Consider the following 14,443-nt stretch of genomic DNA (forward strand, 5'->3'; position numbering starts at 1 on the left):
GAATTCTGAGCTGTGTGATCTCCCCATCTATACGACGCCCTGTGACGGTGACAGGCACATCTATATTTGGCTGTCAGTGACAGCCTTTATATGGCTGACGTGATTGACAGGAGATCATCTGCAGCCTAGCTCGCCTAACCGCCGCAGGGGGAAACAATGTAACACGAGAACAACATCACTGATACAACGTATCAAGTCAAAGGCAGAAACTGGTGGATATCACAAAAACGGGGTGGGGAAACAGGACCCCCAACCGTCCTGCAAAAAGAAGCCAAAGAAAATGATAGTAGTGACCAGAAGGGGGCTTCAGAGTGCTGACCCCCACTGGGCCAGATTCTAACACTGTCCCTTCAACCTACAGGTGAGCCTTGGTGATTGTTTAGTCCCTGAGGGGGGTTGACACCTGTCGCTGTGTTATGGATACGCAGATCTGCAGGCTCATATGCCTCGGGCCCCCCTAGCCCTAACACCATGAGACACAAATAAAGCGTGATCGGCGGACTAATAATGGGGGTCATCGCTAAGTGGAGACCCCTCATACACTCAACAGAATAAATCTGTAAATTGGCAGCTCTGGAGGTGACTGGAAGATCAGACACAATGTAACAGCAGAACAGTGACTGCAGCTCTGGAGGTGAATAGAGTATAAGACACAATGTAAGCTGCAGAATAGTGACTGCAGATCTGGAGGTGACAGAAGGATAAGACGATGCAACAGCAGAATAGTGAGTGCAGCTCTGGAGGTGACTGGAAGATAAGACACAATGTAACAGCAGAATAGTGACTGCAGCTCTGTAGGTGACTGGAAGATCAGACATAATGTAACAGCAGAATAATGACTGCAGCTCTGGATGCACCTAGAGGAGAACACACGATGTAAGCTGCAGAATAGTGACTGCAGATCTGGAGGTGACAGAAGGATAAGACAATGCAACAGCAGAATAGTGAGTGCAGCTCTGGAGGTGACTGGAGGATAACACATGATGTAACAGCAGAATAATGACTGCAGTTCTGGATGTGACTGGAGGATAAGAAATGATGTGACAGCAGAATAATGACTGCAGCACTAGATGTGACTGGAGGATAAGACATGATGTAACAGAAATATAGTGACTGCAGCTCTGGAGGTGACTGTAGTATAATGTGGACATGGATCGGATTGTTGAGCTGAACCACTGTCACCACTGATATTTTACATATGACCCCCTGTAAATGGTAGTTAGTGCTAGGGTCACTTTAATAGGATACATTTACTGATGAGATTTTCATGTGTGAAAATAAAAAGTTTAAAAAAACAACAACTCAGCATCTACATAATACTCTGTCCTGACGCAGTGTACAAGGTTAGATTGTAAGCTCCTGGGGACAAAGATTATGAGAGTGATACACAGTATGTAATGTATGGTGAGAGTATGAGCTCCTGTGGTCATGGACGATGGGAGTGATGTTCCTGTGCTGTAGAATATGCCCATGCTACATAGATAAAGACACAATGACTTATCTCGTGCTGCGCTGCGCAGCTCTCCCTCTACAGCCGGGACCCCACACACCCCCTTAGACCATACGCAGGGTGCACAGAACTTACCGCAGCTGTTTTGCATAGTTGATCTCGATTTCCGCTCTTTCCTTCACAAATTTGATATATTTTTCCAGCACCTCGATCCCCCACTGCGTGTGCTTCTCCAGGTTATCAAACTGGTCCTGTCATGACAAGAAGAGGGAGAACGGTGACCATCCGAACCTGGGGCGACTGCTACACCATAGACCAAGCTACACATACAATAGGACAGGGAGCGGAATAGTGAGCACAGCTCTGGGGTATAATACAGGATGTAACTCAGGATCAGTACAGGATAAGTAATGTATGTACACAGTGACTGCACCAGCAGAATAGTGAGTGAAGCTCTGGAGTATAATACAGGATGTAACTCAGGATCAGTACAGGATAAGTAATGTATGTACACAGTGACTGCACCAGCAGAATAGTGAGTGCAGCTCTGGAGTATAATACAGGATATAACTCAGGATCAGTACAGGATCAGTAATGTAATGTATGTACACAGTGACTCCACCAGCAGAATAGTGAGTGCAGCTCTGGAGTATAATACAGGATGTAACTCAGGATCAGTACAGGATCAGTAATGTAATGTATGTACACAGTGACTGCACCAGCAGAATAGTGAGTGCAGCTCTGGAGTATAATACAGGATGTAACTCAGGATCAGTACAGGATCAGTAATGTAATGTATGTACACAGTGACTGCACCAGCAGAATAGTGAGTGCAGCTCTGGAGTATAATACAGGATGTAACTCAGGATCAGTACAGGATAAGTAATGTATGTACACAGTGACTGCACCAGCAGAATAGTGAGTGCGGCTCTGGAGTAGACTGCAGGATCAGTAATGTAATGTATGTACACAGTGACTGCACCAGAAGAATAGTGAGTGCAGCTCTGGAGTATAATACAGGATGTAACGCAGGATCAGTAATGTAATGTATGTACACAGTGACTGCACCAGCAGAATAGTGAGTGCAGCTCTGGAGTTTAATACAGGATGTAACTCAGGATCAGTACAGGATCAGTAATGTAATGTATGTACACACTGACTGCACCAGCAGAATAGTGAGTGCAGCTCTGGAGTATAATACAGGATGTAACTCAGGATCTTTGCAGGATAAGTAATGTATGTACACAGTGACTGCACCAGCAGAATAGTGAGTGCGGCTCTGGAGTAGAATGCAGGATCAGTAATGTAATGTATGTACACAGTGACTGCACCAGGAGAATAGTGAGTGCAGCTCTGGAGTATAATACAGGATGTAACTCAGGATCAGTAATGTAATGTATGTACACAGTGACTGCACCAGCAGAATAGTGAGTGCAGCTCTGGGGTATAATACAGGATATAACTCAGGATCAGTATAGGATAAGTAATGTATGTACACAGTGACTGCACCAGCAGACTAGTGAGCGCAGCTCTGGAGTATAATACAGGATATAACTCAGGATCTGTAATGTATGTACACAGTGACTGTATCAGCAGAATAGTGAGTGTAGCTCTGGTCAAGGTGGAGTTTCCTTTACATGTCAGAGTCTATCAGTCTGTAGATGCAGTATTGCAGAATGGAGGAGGTGATCTGATGATATCTCATATTATAATGGTGAGCTCCGAGCCAAGAAATCCTACATCAGTGAGCACTTATCTCTGGACCTCTGCAGCATGGAGGGGGTGGAGGTAAATGAACCGGTTCAGGAGAAAGCAATTTCTATGAAAGAGGCATCCAAGACCAAGCAGAAAAGGCCGCAAGGATCCCAGCACTCACGTATAGGATGTTGTGGATGTCACCTCGGGGTTCCCCAAAACTCTACACATCAGCTCTCTAAGGAGTTGTTCATCCTGAGCTTTCAGATTCATGAACAGAACCCCAGAGACCCAATATCTGTGGGAGATGATGGGGTGGACGTGATCACAGGACGAGGAGTCCCCGCAGTCACAGCATATGATCAGTTACCGCTAATAATTGCGGCTTACGGTAAGCGGCGGTGACACTGCAGGAGTCTTCTCACCGCACCCCGGCCGCTCAGTGACTCAGAGAACATTAGCTGAGTTTATCTAGAAGGAATGTATTGTGAAGATTCCCGGCTCATTGAGTCTTGGCCAAGATCAGCTCAGCCGAGGCGTCCATCACAGTCAGCGCCAACCTCCAGGGTGACCCCTGGGCCAGGAAACACAGGGAGACCTACATATGCAGTAAAAGGCCCGATCTTAAAGGGGCAGACCAGGAAAAAAATGAGAAATAAAGCTAACAAAATATTAAAGATAACGCAGGTTATAATGGGCGATGACTGATGGCTCTGATGGGCGATGCCCACAGGTGAATACGACTGATGGCTGGTGGCTGTGAGCGGGCCGACGAGGACTCAATACATTCGGAGATGATGGGTGGCATGTAGTGGATCGCCATCCTATGAGATGAAGTCGCTGTGTTCATTGCATCCGAATTATCGGCCACTACAGAGACTGAGAGCAGAGAGTGGACGGTGGGGGTAATAGTAGTGGTGGCTGGTGGTTATATAAAGTCTTCAGTGCTGGCCAGGATCACATCTGCAGCTCCGAGAAAAACAAGGTTTACTCATCCAGATCAGAGGGAGGAAAAAGGAATGAGGAGAAGCGGCCAAACTGCAGACACACCAAAATATGGGATCAGAGGCGAGGGCCGCACACTGCACCGGAGAGGGGCTATTACTCCCTGTTATCAGCCATTACTGGGGGGAGGTGACTGTAGGACAGGTGAGTACAATTACTCCCTGTTATCAGCCATTACTGGGGAGAGGAGACTGTAAGACAGGTGAGTACAATCTATTAGTCCCTGTTATCAGCCATTACTGGGGAGAGGTGACTGTAGGACAGGTGAGTACAATCTATTAGTCCCTGTTATCAGCCATTACTGGGGAGAGGTGACTGTAGGACAGGTGAGTACAATCTATTACTCCCTGTTATCAGCCATTACTGGGGAGAGGAGACTGTAGGACAGGTGAGTACAATCTATTACTCCCAGTTATCAGCCATTAATGGGAAGAGGAGATTGTAGGACAGGTGACTACTATCCCTTAATCCCAGTTACTGGCCCCAACCCCTAAATTAAGAGCGTTTATTACCCCTTTCACGCTTTCTCCTCTTCCTCCGTTGGCCCTTGCTTACAATATCTGGTGGATAAAATTCCAGGATTTAGCATTACAGTTTATTGTCCCCTGCTATCAGTCATTACTGGGGGGAGGCGACCACAGGACAGATGACTACCATCTATTACTCCCTGTTATCAGCCATTACTGGGGGCGGTGACCGTAGGACAGGTGAGTACAATCTATTACTCCCTGTTATCAGCCATTACTGGGGAGAGACGACTGTAGGACAGGTGACTACCATCTATTACTCCCTGTTATCAGCCATTACTGGGGAGAGGTGACTGTAGGACAGGTGAGTACAATCTATTACTCCCTGTTATCAGCCATTACTGGGGAGAGGTGACTGTAGGACAGGTGAGTACAATCTATTACTCCCTGTTATCAGCCATTACTGGGGAGAGGTGACTGTAGGACAGGTGAGTACAATCTATTACTCCCAGTTATCAGCCATTAATGGGAAGAGGAGATTGTAGGACAGGAGAGTACTATCCCTTACTCCCAGTTACTGGCCCCCAACCCCTAAATTAAGAGTGTTTATTACCCCTTTCACGCTTTCTCCTCTTCCTCCGTTGGCCCTTGCTTACAATATCTGGTGGATAAAATTCCAGGATTTAGTTTGTTTTCTTCTTCTCTGAGGAGACAACATGGAGAGCAGCTCTACCTGAGCCGTGGTGGGAGGGTCCTCTGTGTTCTCTGCCTGTGGCAGTCTTTACTGCAGTTCTAGCATTCTCATCATGCACCAGGAGGGCTCAGGATGAAGTTTTATCACCATTAACCCTTCCTCTCCCTTGGTTGGAGGAGTGCAGGGTGACTCACGCTCAGCTGGGATCCGTCTGTGCTGGAAAGCATTTGTATTTTCCTAATTCTTGCTTTGTAAACAAAGGCCAGCTCTCCTGAGACCGCGTCACCGCGCAGGCCATGCTAAGGCAATGCAGCCGCCACCATAAAGCTATGTTCACACATGTTTGGGTTTTTTAGCGTCACAACTCTGCAGCAAAACGTAATCTCTGGCAGCAAATCAGCTGTGTCAAAAACGCAGGTTTTGCTGCGTTTTTTGTACTGTCCTTCTGTCTCTATTTATGCAAGTACATAACGTTCTGTGAAAAAAAGAACCTCCTACTATTTTTGCCATCAAAAACGCTGATGCAAATTTTGGTACGTTTTTTATGCGCTTTTTCAGCATTTTTTTCAACCCCCATTACTACCTATGGGAGAAAAAATGTTGAAAAAAACACTGAAAGAAGTGACATGCTCTATATCCCAAAAACACAACCAAGGCATAAAATAGACAATGGAAAAAAAAACATGATGTGTGAACAGAGAATTCTGGTTTCTCATAGACTTTGCTGGTACTCCAAAACGCAGCTGAAAATTTGCATAAAAATCTGCAGCAAAAAATGCTGAAAAACCCAACATGTGTGAACATAGCCTAAGGGGGAAACATTACTTTCAGCGGCTGCCACCCCGCAAAGGAAAGCAGATACGAGGACGCAGCACCTGATTGTAGGCGTCTCTGAATCTGACATTCCGGAGCCTGGGAAAGCCGGATGGATGCCAGAACATGAGCTGCACTGATAGGCGCCCGGCTTTCCCCAGCACAGATCTAGCTGCTGCTTGACGCGGATCCGGCCACTTCCAGTGCAATAATATTATCTCACTGAGTGGCGTCCCGAGCTCCGCCGCTGCAGGGATACGACAGAGGCGGGGTATTGTTTCTGGCCGGAGAGGAATGCGCCCGTTGTGAACGTGGGAGGGCAGAAATGAGCGACATTTACAGAAGTGCTGAGCGGCCACAAAGAAAACACGGCTCCTGTGTAATGGGGTCATGAATAAATCATCAGCGGACCCTTCACTGCCCCGGACCTCTCCCTAGTAATGGCTGATAACAGGGAGTAATAGATTGTACTCACCTGTCCCCAGTAATGGCTGATGACAGGGAGTAATAGATTGTACTCACCTGTCCTACAGTCACCTTTCCCCAGTAATGGCTGATAACAGGGAGTAATAGATTGTACTCACCTGTCCTACAGTCGCCTCTCCCAGGTAATGGCTGATAACAGGGAGTAATAGATGGTACTCACCTGTCCTACAGTCTCCTCTCCCCAGTAATGACTGATAGCAGGGGACAATAAACTGTAATGCATTAAACAGTAAATGCAGAGGAGACAGACTGCTGCTATGGGATCCCTTTCAGTCCAGGACCATGGCTCCTTTAAATGATGGCGTGGGTTGGTGGTGACTTGTCATGTGCGTAATAAAGACGCACAAAAACGAAGGATCTGCTAAACATGTGTGAAACTAATCAACACCTCGGAAAAATAAGGGTCACAGGTGGTAGAAGATGTGTGTGTGTGTGTGTGTGTGTGTGTGTGTGTGTGTGTGTGTGTGTGTGTGTGTGTGTGTGTGTGTGTGTGTGTGGGGGGGGGGGGGGGGGGGGGGAACAATCTGAAGGATCGGGGCGACACTGATGAGCCCCAACAGTGTAATGGAAACCAACTCTGCAGAACCTGAACTATTGGGAGCATCTGCACCCCCAAAAGTGCCAACCCCTGATTTCTTCATGTGGTGATTGGCTGGGAGGGGCAGAGGTGATACCTTGCAAGGTCAGGTACCACCAAGCTACTCCGTGAAAACTATTGTTCTCTGTTATCAGCCGCAAGGTTATAATGATACACCGTTACCAGAATTCTTATCCCAGATGCCAGCAGTCTTGGGTCCGGGGATGTGATCTCTGCTGTGTGAGTTATGGTAATTATGTTAAACCCACTAGGAATGACATGATTATTAATGAGGCAAGGGATCCTGCACCCTGCCAGGATTACTACTAATTATGTCAGCAGGTGACACTTCACCCTCTCATATGTGGCATCTATATCTACAGCCCAGCTCTCTGTGTCAGTCCACACTGGAGATCTAGCATTCTACTCATGAATCAGCCGGCTCAAGATGAAGTCAGAGGAGTCCAGCAGAGTCACAGGTGCAGTGTCTGTAGAGCCTTCTTTGCGCTTAGAACAGGAACAGTGACTGTGACTCATCTCTGGGAATAGAATGTAAACCACAAGGTTAATCCTATGAATGTGCCGCTCCTCACATCCCTCATTAGCATGCATACCGCGAGTCCAGAGGAGGCGGCAAGAGGAAGAGGGCGAGGAAGGCACAGAGCGAGGGGAAGACGGACACCCCAAAACCTGCACACAGGTCACCTACTGACCTGCACCCCATCACCTGCACACGGGTCGCCCACTGACCTGCACACGGGTCGCCCACTGACCTGCACACGGGTCGCCTACTGACCTGCACACGGGTCGCCTACTGACCTGCACACGGGTCGCCTACTGACCTGCACACGGGTCGCCTACTGACCTGCACACGGGTCGCCAGGTGAGTACAATCTATTACTCCCTGTTATCAGCCATTACTGGGGAGAGGTGACTGTAGGACAGGTGAGTACAATCCATTACTCCCTGTTATCAGCCATTACTGGGGAGAGGAGACTGTAGGACAGGTGACTACAATCTATCACTCCCTGTTATCAGCCATTACTGGGATGAGGTGACTGTAGAACAAGTCTATGGGTGCGTGTGAAACATCGGACTGCACTTGGGTGTCATCCAAGTGCAGTGCGGTTACCGCGGATGCCAGCAATACAGGACATGGAGAAATTACTTTCTCCGTCTCCTCCGCACCTGTGCTGCGGTACTCTCGTGTGAGACAATCGGAGCACAGTGCACTGACAGGGCTTGAGCCGAGTGTCATTAGCATAATCGGACCCGATTCCCTCGCACAAGAGAACATACGCTCATGTGACCCCCCCAGCCTAAAGGTGAACTGCACCCAAAACCTCCTGCACATGATGAGGGGTACCATGTCAGTGGGGGCCTACTCTGGCAATTATCAGTGTGGATCACGCCAAACTGCAGCGCTACAATCACACATTATGGTACATTACAAATACGTACAGAAGAAAGGGGCGGTCATCGACTCATCTACAATGTGTCTCTTCTGGCCGGCCGCCATTAGTAGGCGATGGCTGCTACCACAAAAGCAAACAAACAAAACCTATCCGGGCAGGCCAGACGCAATCTCAGCAAGACTGTAACACGGCCGATCCCTGTACAGTGATAATGACAACTGATTCCAGTCACATCCAGCTGTATTCCCCTTGTTCTGATCTTCTCCAATCACCTACAGAGCTGCATGCACTATTCTGCTGTTACATTGTGTCTTATACTCCAGTCATATTTAGAGCAGCAATCACTAGGGCCAAAAGGGCTCCAGTCCCAACACCATATACAGCCAACGGAGGAGATAAGCATCAAATGAATGTCTCTGGCGCCTCTTATCTTCAGTGAGGAAACATCAAGATGAGGCAGGTAAGATACAGATGGAAGATGCTCAGATCAGACACTGTACCACCTATTAGCTTGTGAGAAGTGAAGAGTAAATGTTGCTTTAAATGTGACTGGAGTAGAAGGTTCCAGATCAGTAGAAGGTAAATAAAGGAAAATATTACCAACACTGTGAAATCAGGAAATGAATAAGAGGTGCCCCAGTGACAACCTCTCTGCATATGAACTATTCGGAAAAGAGGGCAACCCCTAGTGAGGAAAGCCCCTATTAGTCAGAGCAGAGAACTATGCCCCCCTCACCCCTACAACAACTGTGCCTATTGGTCAGCACTCTGCATCATACAATGTACAGACATCATTCTATCAGATGACTTTAAACAGAAAGCAGAAGATACAAAGTAACGACCCCCACAAGAGCCACAGAACAGACACTTTCTCCTAATGTGTGAGACAGGTCAGCTCTATGATAACTCAGGGCACATGTCCTGGCAATAATGGGCAGCACCAAGCGCTGTCACCTAATCAGCTGCATCCACAGACCTGAGAGCAGATACAGAGTAATGGAAGATCTGACAACTGCAGGAGACGTCTGAGCAAGTAGTCAGGGATCACTGTGTATAACTGTGGGAGCAGCAGAAAGTCAATACCCAAGGCCCCCCAATGACAAAGACACATAAGGAAGGGCCGGTACAAGGCAGAGACACGGAGGGTACACAAAACCCCAAAAGTGGGCCGAACAAAATTGTTGGGACCCTCAACTTAATATTTGGTTGCACACCCTTTGGAATAAATAGCTGCAATCAGTCACTTCCTATAACCATCAACAAGCTTCTTACACTTCTCATCTGGAATTTTGGACCATTCTTCTTTTGCAAACTGCTCCAGGTCTCTCATATGTGAAGGCGTCTTCTCTAAACAACAATTTAAGATCTCTCCACAGGTGTTCAATGGGATTTAGATCCGGACTCAATGCTGCCACTTTAGAACTCTCCATCGCTTTGTTTCCATCCATTTCTGGGGGCTTCTTGAAGTATGTTTGGGGTCATTGTCCTGATGGAATACCCATGACCTAATCTTCAGATTTCATGATGCCTTAGACACAGTCAGGGCACCCAGTGCCAGAGGCAGCAAAACAACTCCAAAACATCTTTCAACCTCCACCATATTTGCCTGTAGGTACTGTGTTCTTTTCTTTGTAGGCCTCATGCCGTTTAAGGTAAACAGTGGAATGATGTGCTTTACCAAAAAGCTCTCTCTTAAGGCCCCGTCACACTAAGCGACGCTACAGCGATCCCGACAACGATACGACCTGTCAGGGATCGTTGCTGCGTCGTTATGTGGTCGCTGGTGAGATGTCAAACAGTCAGATCTTCCCAACGACGCAGCAACGATGCGGCGACCCGTAACGATCTGTATAACGATGCACACCTATGTGTTTCTGTGTCGTCAACAAGGTCGTTGGTAAGGTGTCAAACACACAGATGCATGCTACCCAGTGGGACCTCAACGATCAAAAAAAGGTCTAGACCGTTCTGACACGACCAGCAGGGGCCTGGTCGCTGCTAGGTGTCAAACGTAGAGAAATCGCTACTGAGGTCGCTGTTGCGTCACATAACTTGTGACTGAGCAGCGATCTCGCTTAGTGTGACGGGGCCTTAAGTCTCATTTGTCCACAAGATGCTTTCCCAGAAGGATTTTGTCTTTCTCACATACATTTTTCCAAACTACAGTCTAGCTTTTTTACGTCTGTGTCAGCAGTGGGTCTCCTGAAATAGCGTTTCATTTCATTCAAATATCGACGGATTACTTGAATGGGGCTGCTTATCCACCATCCGGACTATCCTGTGTTGCAACCTTTCATCAGTTTTTCTCTGCCGTCTACGTCTACATTAGCTACAGTGCCATGGGCTGTAAACTTATTGATTTGATTATGTTACGCACTGTGGACAAAGGAACATCAAGATCTCTTGAGATGGACTTGTAACCTTGAGATTGTTGATATTTGTCAACAATTTTGGTTCTCAAGTCCTCAGACAGTTCTCTTCTCTTTCTGCTCTCCATGCTTAGTGTGGAACACACAGACACAATGCAAGGATAGAGTCAACTTCTCCCCTTTTTATCTGTTTTCAGGTGTGATTTTCATATTGCCCACACCTGTTACTTGCCACAGGTGAGTTTGAACGAGCATCACATGCTCGAAACACAGTTGTTGACCCACAATTTGGGAAAGGTGCCATCAATTTTGTCCAGCCCATTTTGGTGGCTGTTTGTGAAATTATGTCCAAATTGCCTTTTTTTCTCATTTTTTTTGTGTTGTTTCAATACACACAAAGGAAATAAACATGTGTATGACAAAATATGTGTAATTGCAATAATTTTCTGGGAGAAATACTTTAATTCTGGAATAATTTCAAGTGTGCCAACACTTTTGGCTATGACTGTATATGTCTGGGCAGTGACCAGAAGAGGAGGTCAGCCTAATATACAGGGATGTCACCTCTGTATAAGGACATTATATACAGGAGATATAAGCAGTATTCAGGGGGGTCACCTCTGTGTAAGGCCACTATAAACAGGCAATATACACTGTATACAAGGGGGGTCACCTCTGTATAAGGACACTTTATAAAAGGAGATATATTATGTATACAGGGTGCTCAACTCTGTATAAGGACACTGTATACAGGGAGGTCAACTCAAAGGACACTGTATACAGAGGATATATACTATATACAAGTGGGATCACCTCTGTATACAGGAGATATACACTGTATACAAGGGGGTCACCTCTGTATAAGGACACTGTATACAGGAAGGTCACCTCTGTATAAGGACACTGTATACAGGGGATATATACTATATACAAGTGGGATCACCTCTATATACAGGAGATATACGCTGTATACAAGGAGGGTCACCTCTGTATTAGGGCACTGTATACAGGGGATATATACTATATACAAGTGGGATCACCTTTGTATAAGGATACTGTATACAGGAGACATACACTGTATATAGGGGGGTCAACTCTGTATAAGGACACTGTATACAGAGCAGAGGATATATACAAGTGGGATCACCTCTGTATACAGGAGATATACGCTGTATACAAGGGGGTCACCTCTGCATAAGGACACTGTATACAGGGAGGTCACCTCTGTATAAGGGCACTGTATACAGGGGATATATACTATATACAAGTGGGATCACCTCTGTAGACAGGAGATATACACTGTATACAAGGGGTGGGGTCACCTCTGTATTAGGGCACTGTATACAGGGAGGTCACCTCTGTATAAGGACACTGTATAAAGGGGATATATATATATACAAGTGGGATCACCTCTATATACAGGAGATATATGCTGTATACAAGGAGGGTCACCTCTGTATTAGGGCACTGTATACAGGGGATATATACTATATACAAGTGGGATCACCTTTGTATAAGGATACTGTATACAGGAGACATACACTGTATATAGGGGGGTCAACTCTGTATAAGGACACTGTATACAGAGGATATATACAAGTGGGATCACCTCTGTATACAGGAGATATACGCTGTATACAAGGGGGTCACCTCTGTATAAGGACACTGTATACAGGGAGGTCACCTCTGTATAAGGGCACTGTATACAGAGGATATATACTAAATACAAGTGGGATCACCTCTATATACAGGACATACACGCTGCATACAAGGGGGTCACCTCTGTATAAGGACACCGTATACAGGGAGGTCACCTCTGTATAAGAACACTGTATACAGGGGATATATACTATATACAAGTGGGATCACCTCTGTAGACAGGAGATATACGCTGTATACAAGGGGTGGGGTCACCTCTGTATTAGGGCACTGTATACAGGGAGGTCACCTCTGTATAAGGACACTGTATAAAGGGGATATATATATATATACACACAAGTGGGATCACCTCTATATACAGGAGATATACGCTGTATACAAGGAGGGTCACCTCTGTATTAGGGCACTGTATACAGGAGACATATACTATATACAAGTGGGATCACCTTTGTATAAGGATACTGTATACAGAAGACATGAACTGTATACAGGGGGGTCACCTCTGTATAAGGACACTGTATAGAGGGAGGTCACCTCTGTATAAGTACTTTGCATACAGGTGATATATACTATATACATGGGGATCACCTTTGTATAAGGAGACTGTATACAGGGAATATACACTCTGTATAAAGACACAGGGTGAATGTGTGGTAAACAGATATGTGTCCAGTATATGGTGCAGTATACAGGGTGAATGTGTGGTATACAGAGGTATATACAGTACATGGTGCAGTATACGGGGTGATGTATGGTATACAGAGGTATATACAGTACATGGTGAGTATATAGGGTGATGTGTGACATGTAGAGGTATATACAGTATATGGTGCAGTATACGGGGAGATGTGTGATATATAGGTACATAGAGGTATATACAGTACATAGTACAGCATACGGGGTGATGTGTGATATATAGCGGTAAATACAATATATGGTGCAGTACACGGGGTGATCTGTGGTATATAGAGGTATATATAGTACATGGTGCAGTATAAGGGATGATGTGTGGTATATAGAGGTATATACAGTATATGGTGCAGTATACAGGGTGATGTGTGGTATAGAGAGGTATATACAGTACATGGTGCAGTATACAGTGTGATGTGTGATATATAGAGGTATATACAGTACATGGTGCAGTATACAGGGTGATGTGTAGTATATAGAGGTATATACAGTATATGGTGCAGTATACGGGGTGATGTGTGCTATATAGAGGTATATACAGTACATGGTGCAGTATACGGGGTGATGTGTGGTATATAGAGGTATATACAGTACATGGTGCAGTATACAGGGTGATGTGTGGTATATAGAGGTATATACAGTACATGGTGCAGTATACTGGGTGATGTGTGGTATATAGAGGTATATACAGTACATGGTGCAGTATACAGGGTGATGTGTGATATATAGAGGTATATACAGTATATGGTGCAGTATACAGGGTGATGTGTGGTATATAGAGGTATATACAGTATATGGTGCAGTATAAGGGGTGATGTGTGGTATAGAGAGGTATATACAGTATATGGTGCAGTATACAGGGTGATGTGTGGTATATAGAGGTATAAACAGTACATGGTGCAGTATACAGGGTGATGTGTAGTATATAGAGGTATATACAGTATATGGTGCAGTATACGGGGTGATGTGTGGTATATAGAGGTATATACAGTACATGGTGCAGTATACAGGGTGATGTGTGGTATATAGAGGTGTACACAGTACATGGTGCAGTATACTGGGTGATGTGTGGTATATAGAGGTATATACAGTACATGGTGCAGTATACAGGGTGATGTGTGAT

The 14,443-nt window shown here is 45.8% G+C and overlaps 1 protein-coding gene across 14 annotated transcripts in view; it reads right to left on the bottom strand.

Annotated features, from left to right (window-relative positions):
• Window positions 1-14,443, bottom strand: part of FNBP1 (formin binding protein 1) — a 122,295-nt gene that overhangs the window by 91,976 nt on the left and 15,876 nt on the right. For all 14 annotated transcript variants that reach the window (XM_073640720.1, XM_073640729.1, XM_073640730.1 and 11 more), the window contains exon 2: window positions 1,586-1,701. In XM_073640720.1, coding sequence (XP_073496821.1) covers window positions 1,586-1,701 — 116 coding nt within the window. The remainder of the gene's footprint in view (window positions 1-1,585; window positions 1,702-14,443) is intronic.

Source organism: Phyllobates terribilis, unplaced genomic scaffold (genome assembly GCF_046119375.1).
Source record: "Phyllobates terribilis strain yellow unplaced genomic scaffold, ASM4611937v1 Scaffold_7__3_contigs__length_470593459, whole genome shotgun sequence".
NCBI lineage: Eukaryota > Metazoa > Chordata > Amphibia > Anura > Dendrobatidae > Phyllobates > Phyllobates terribilis.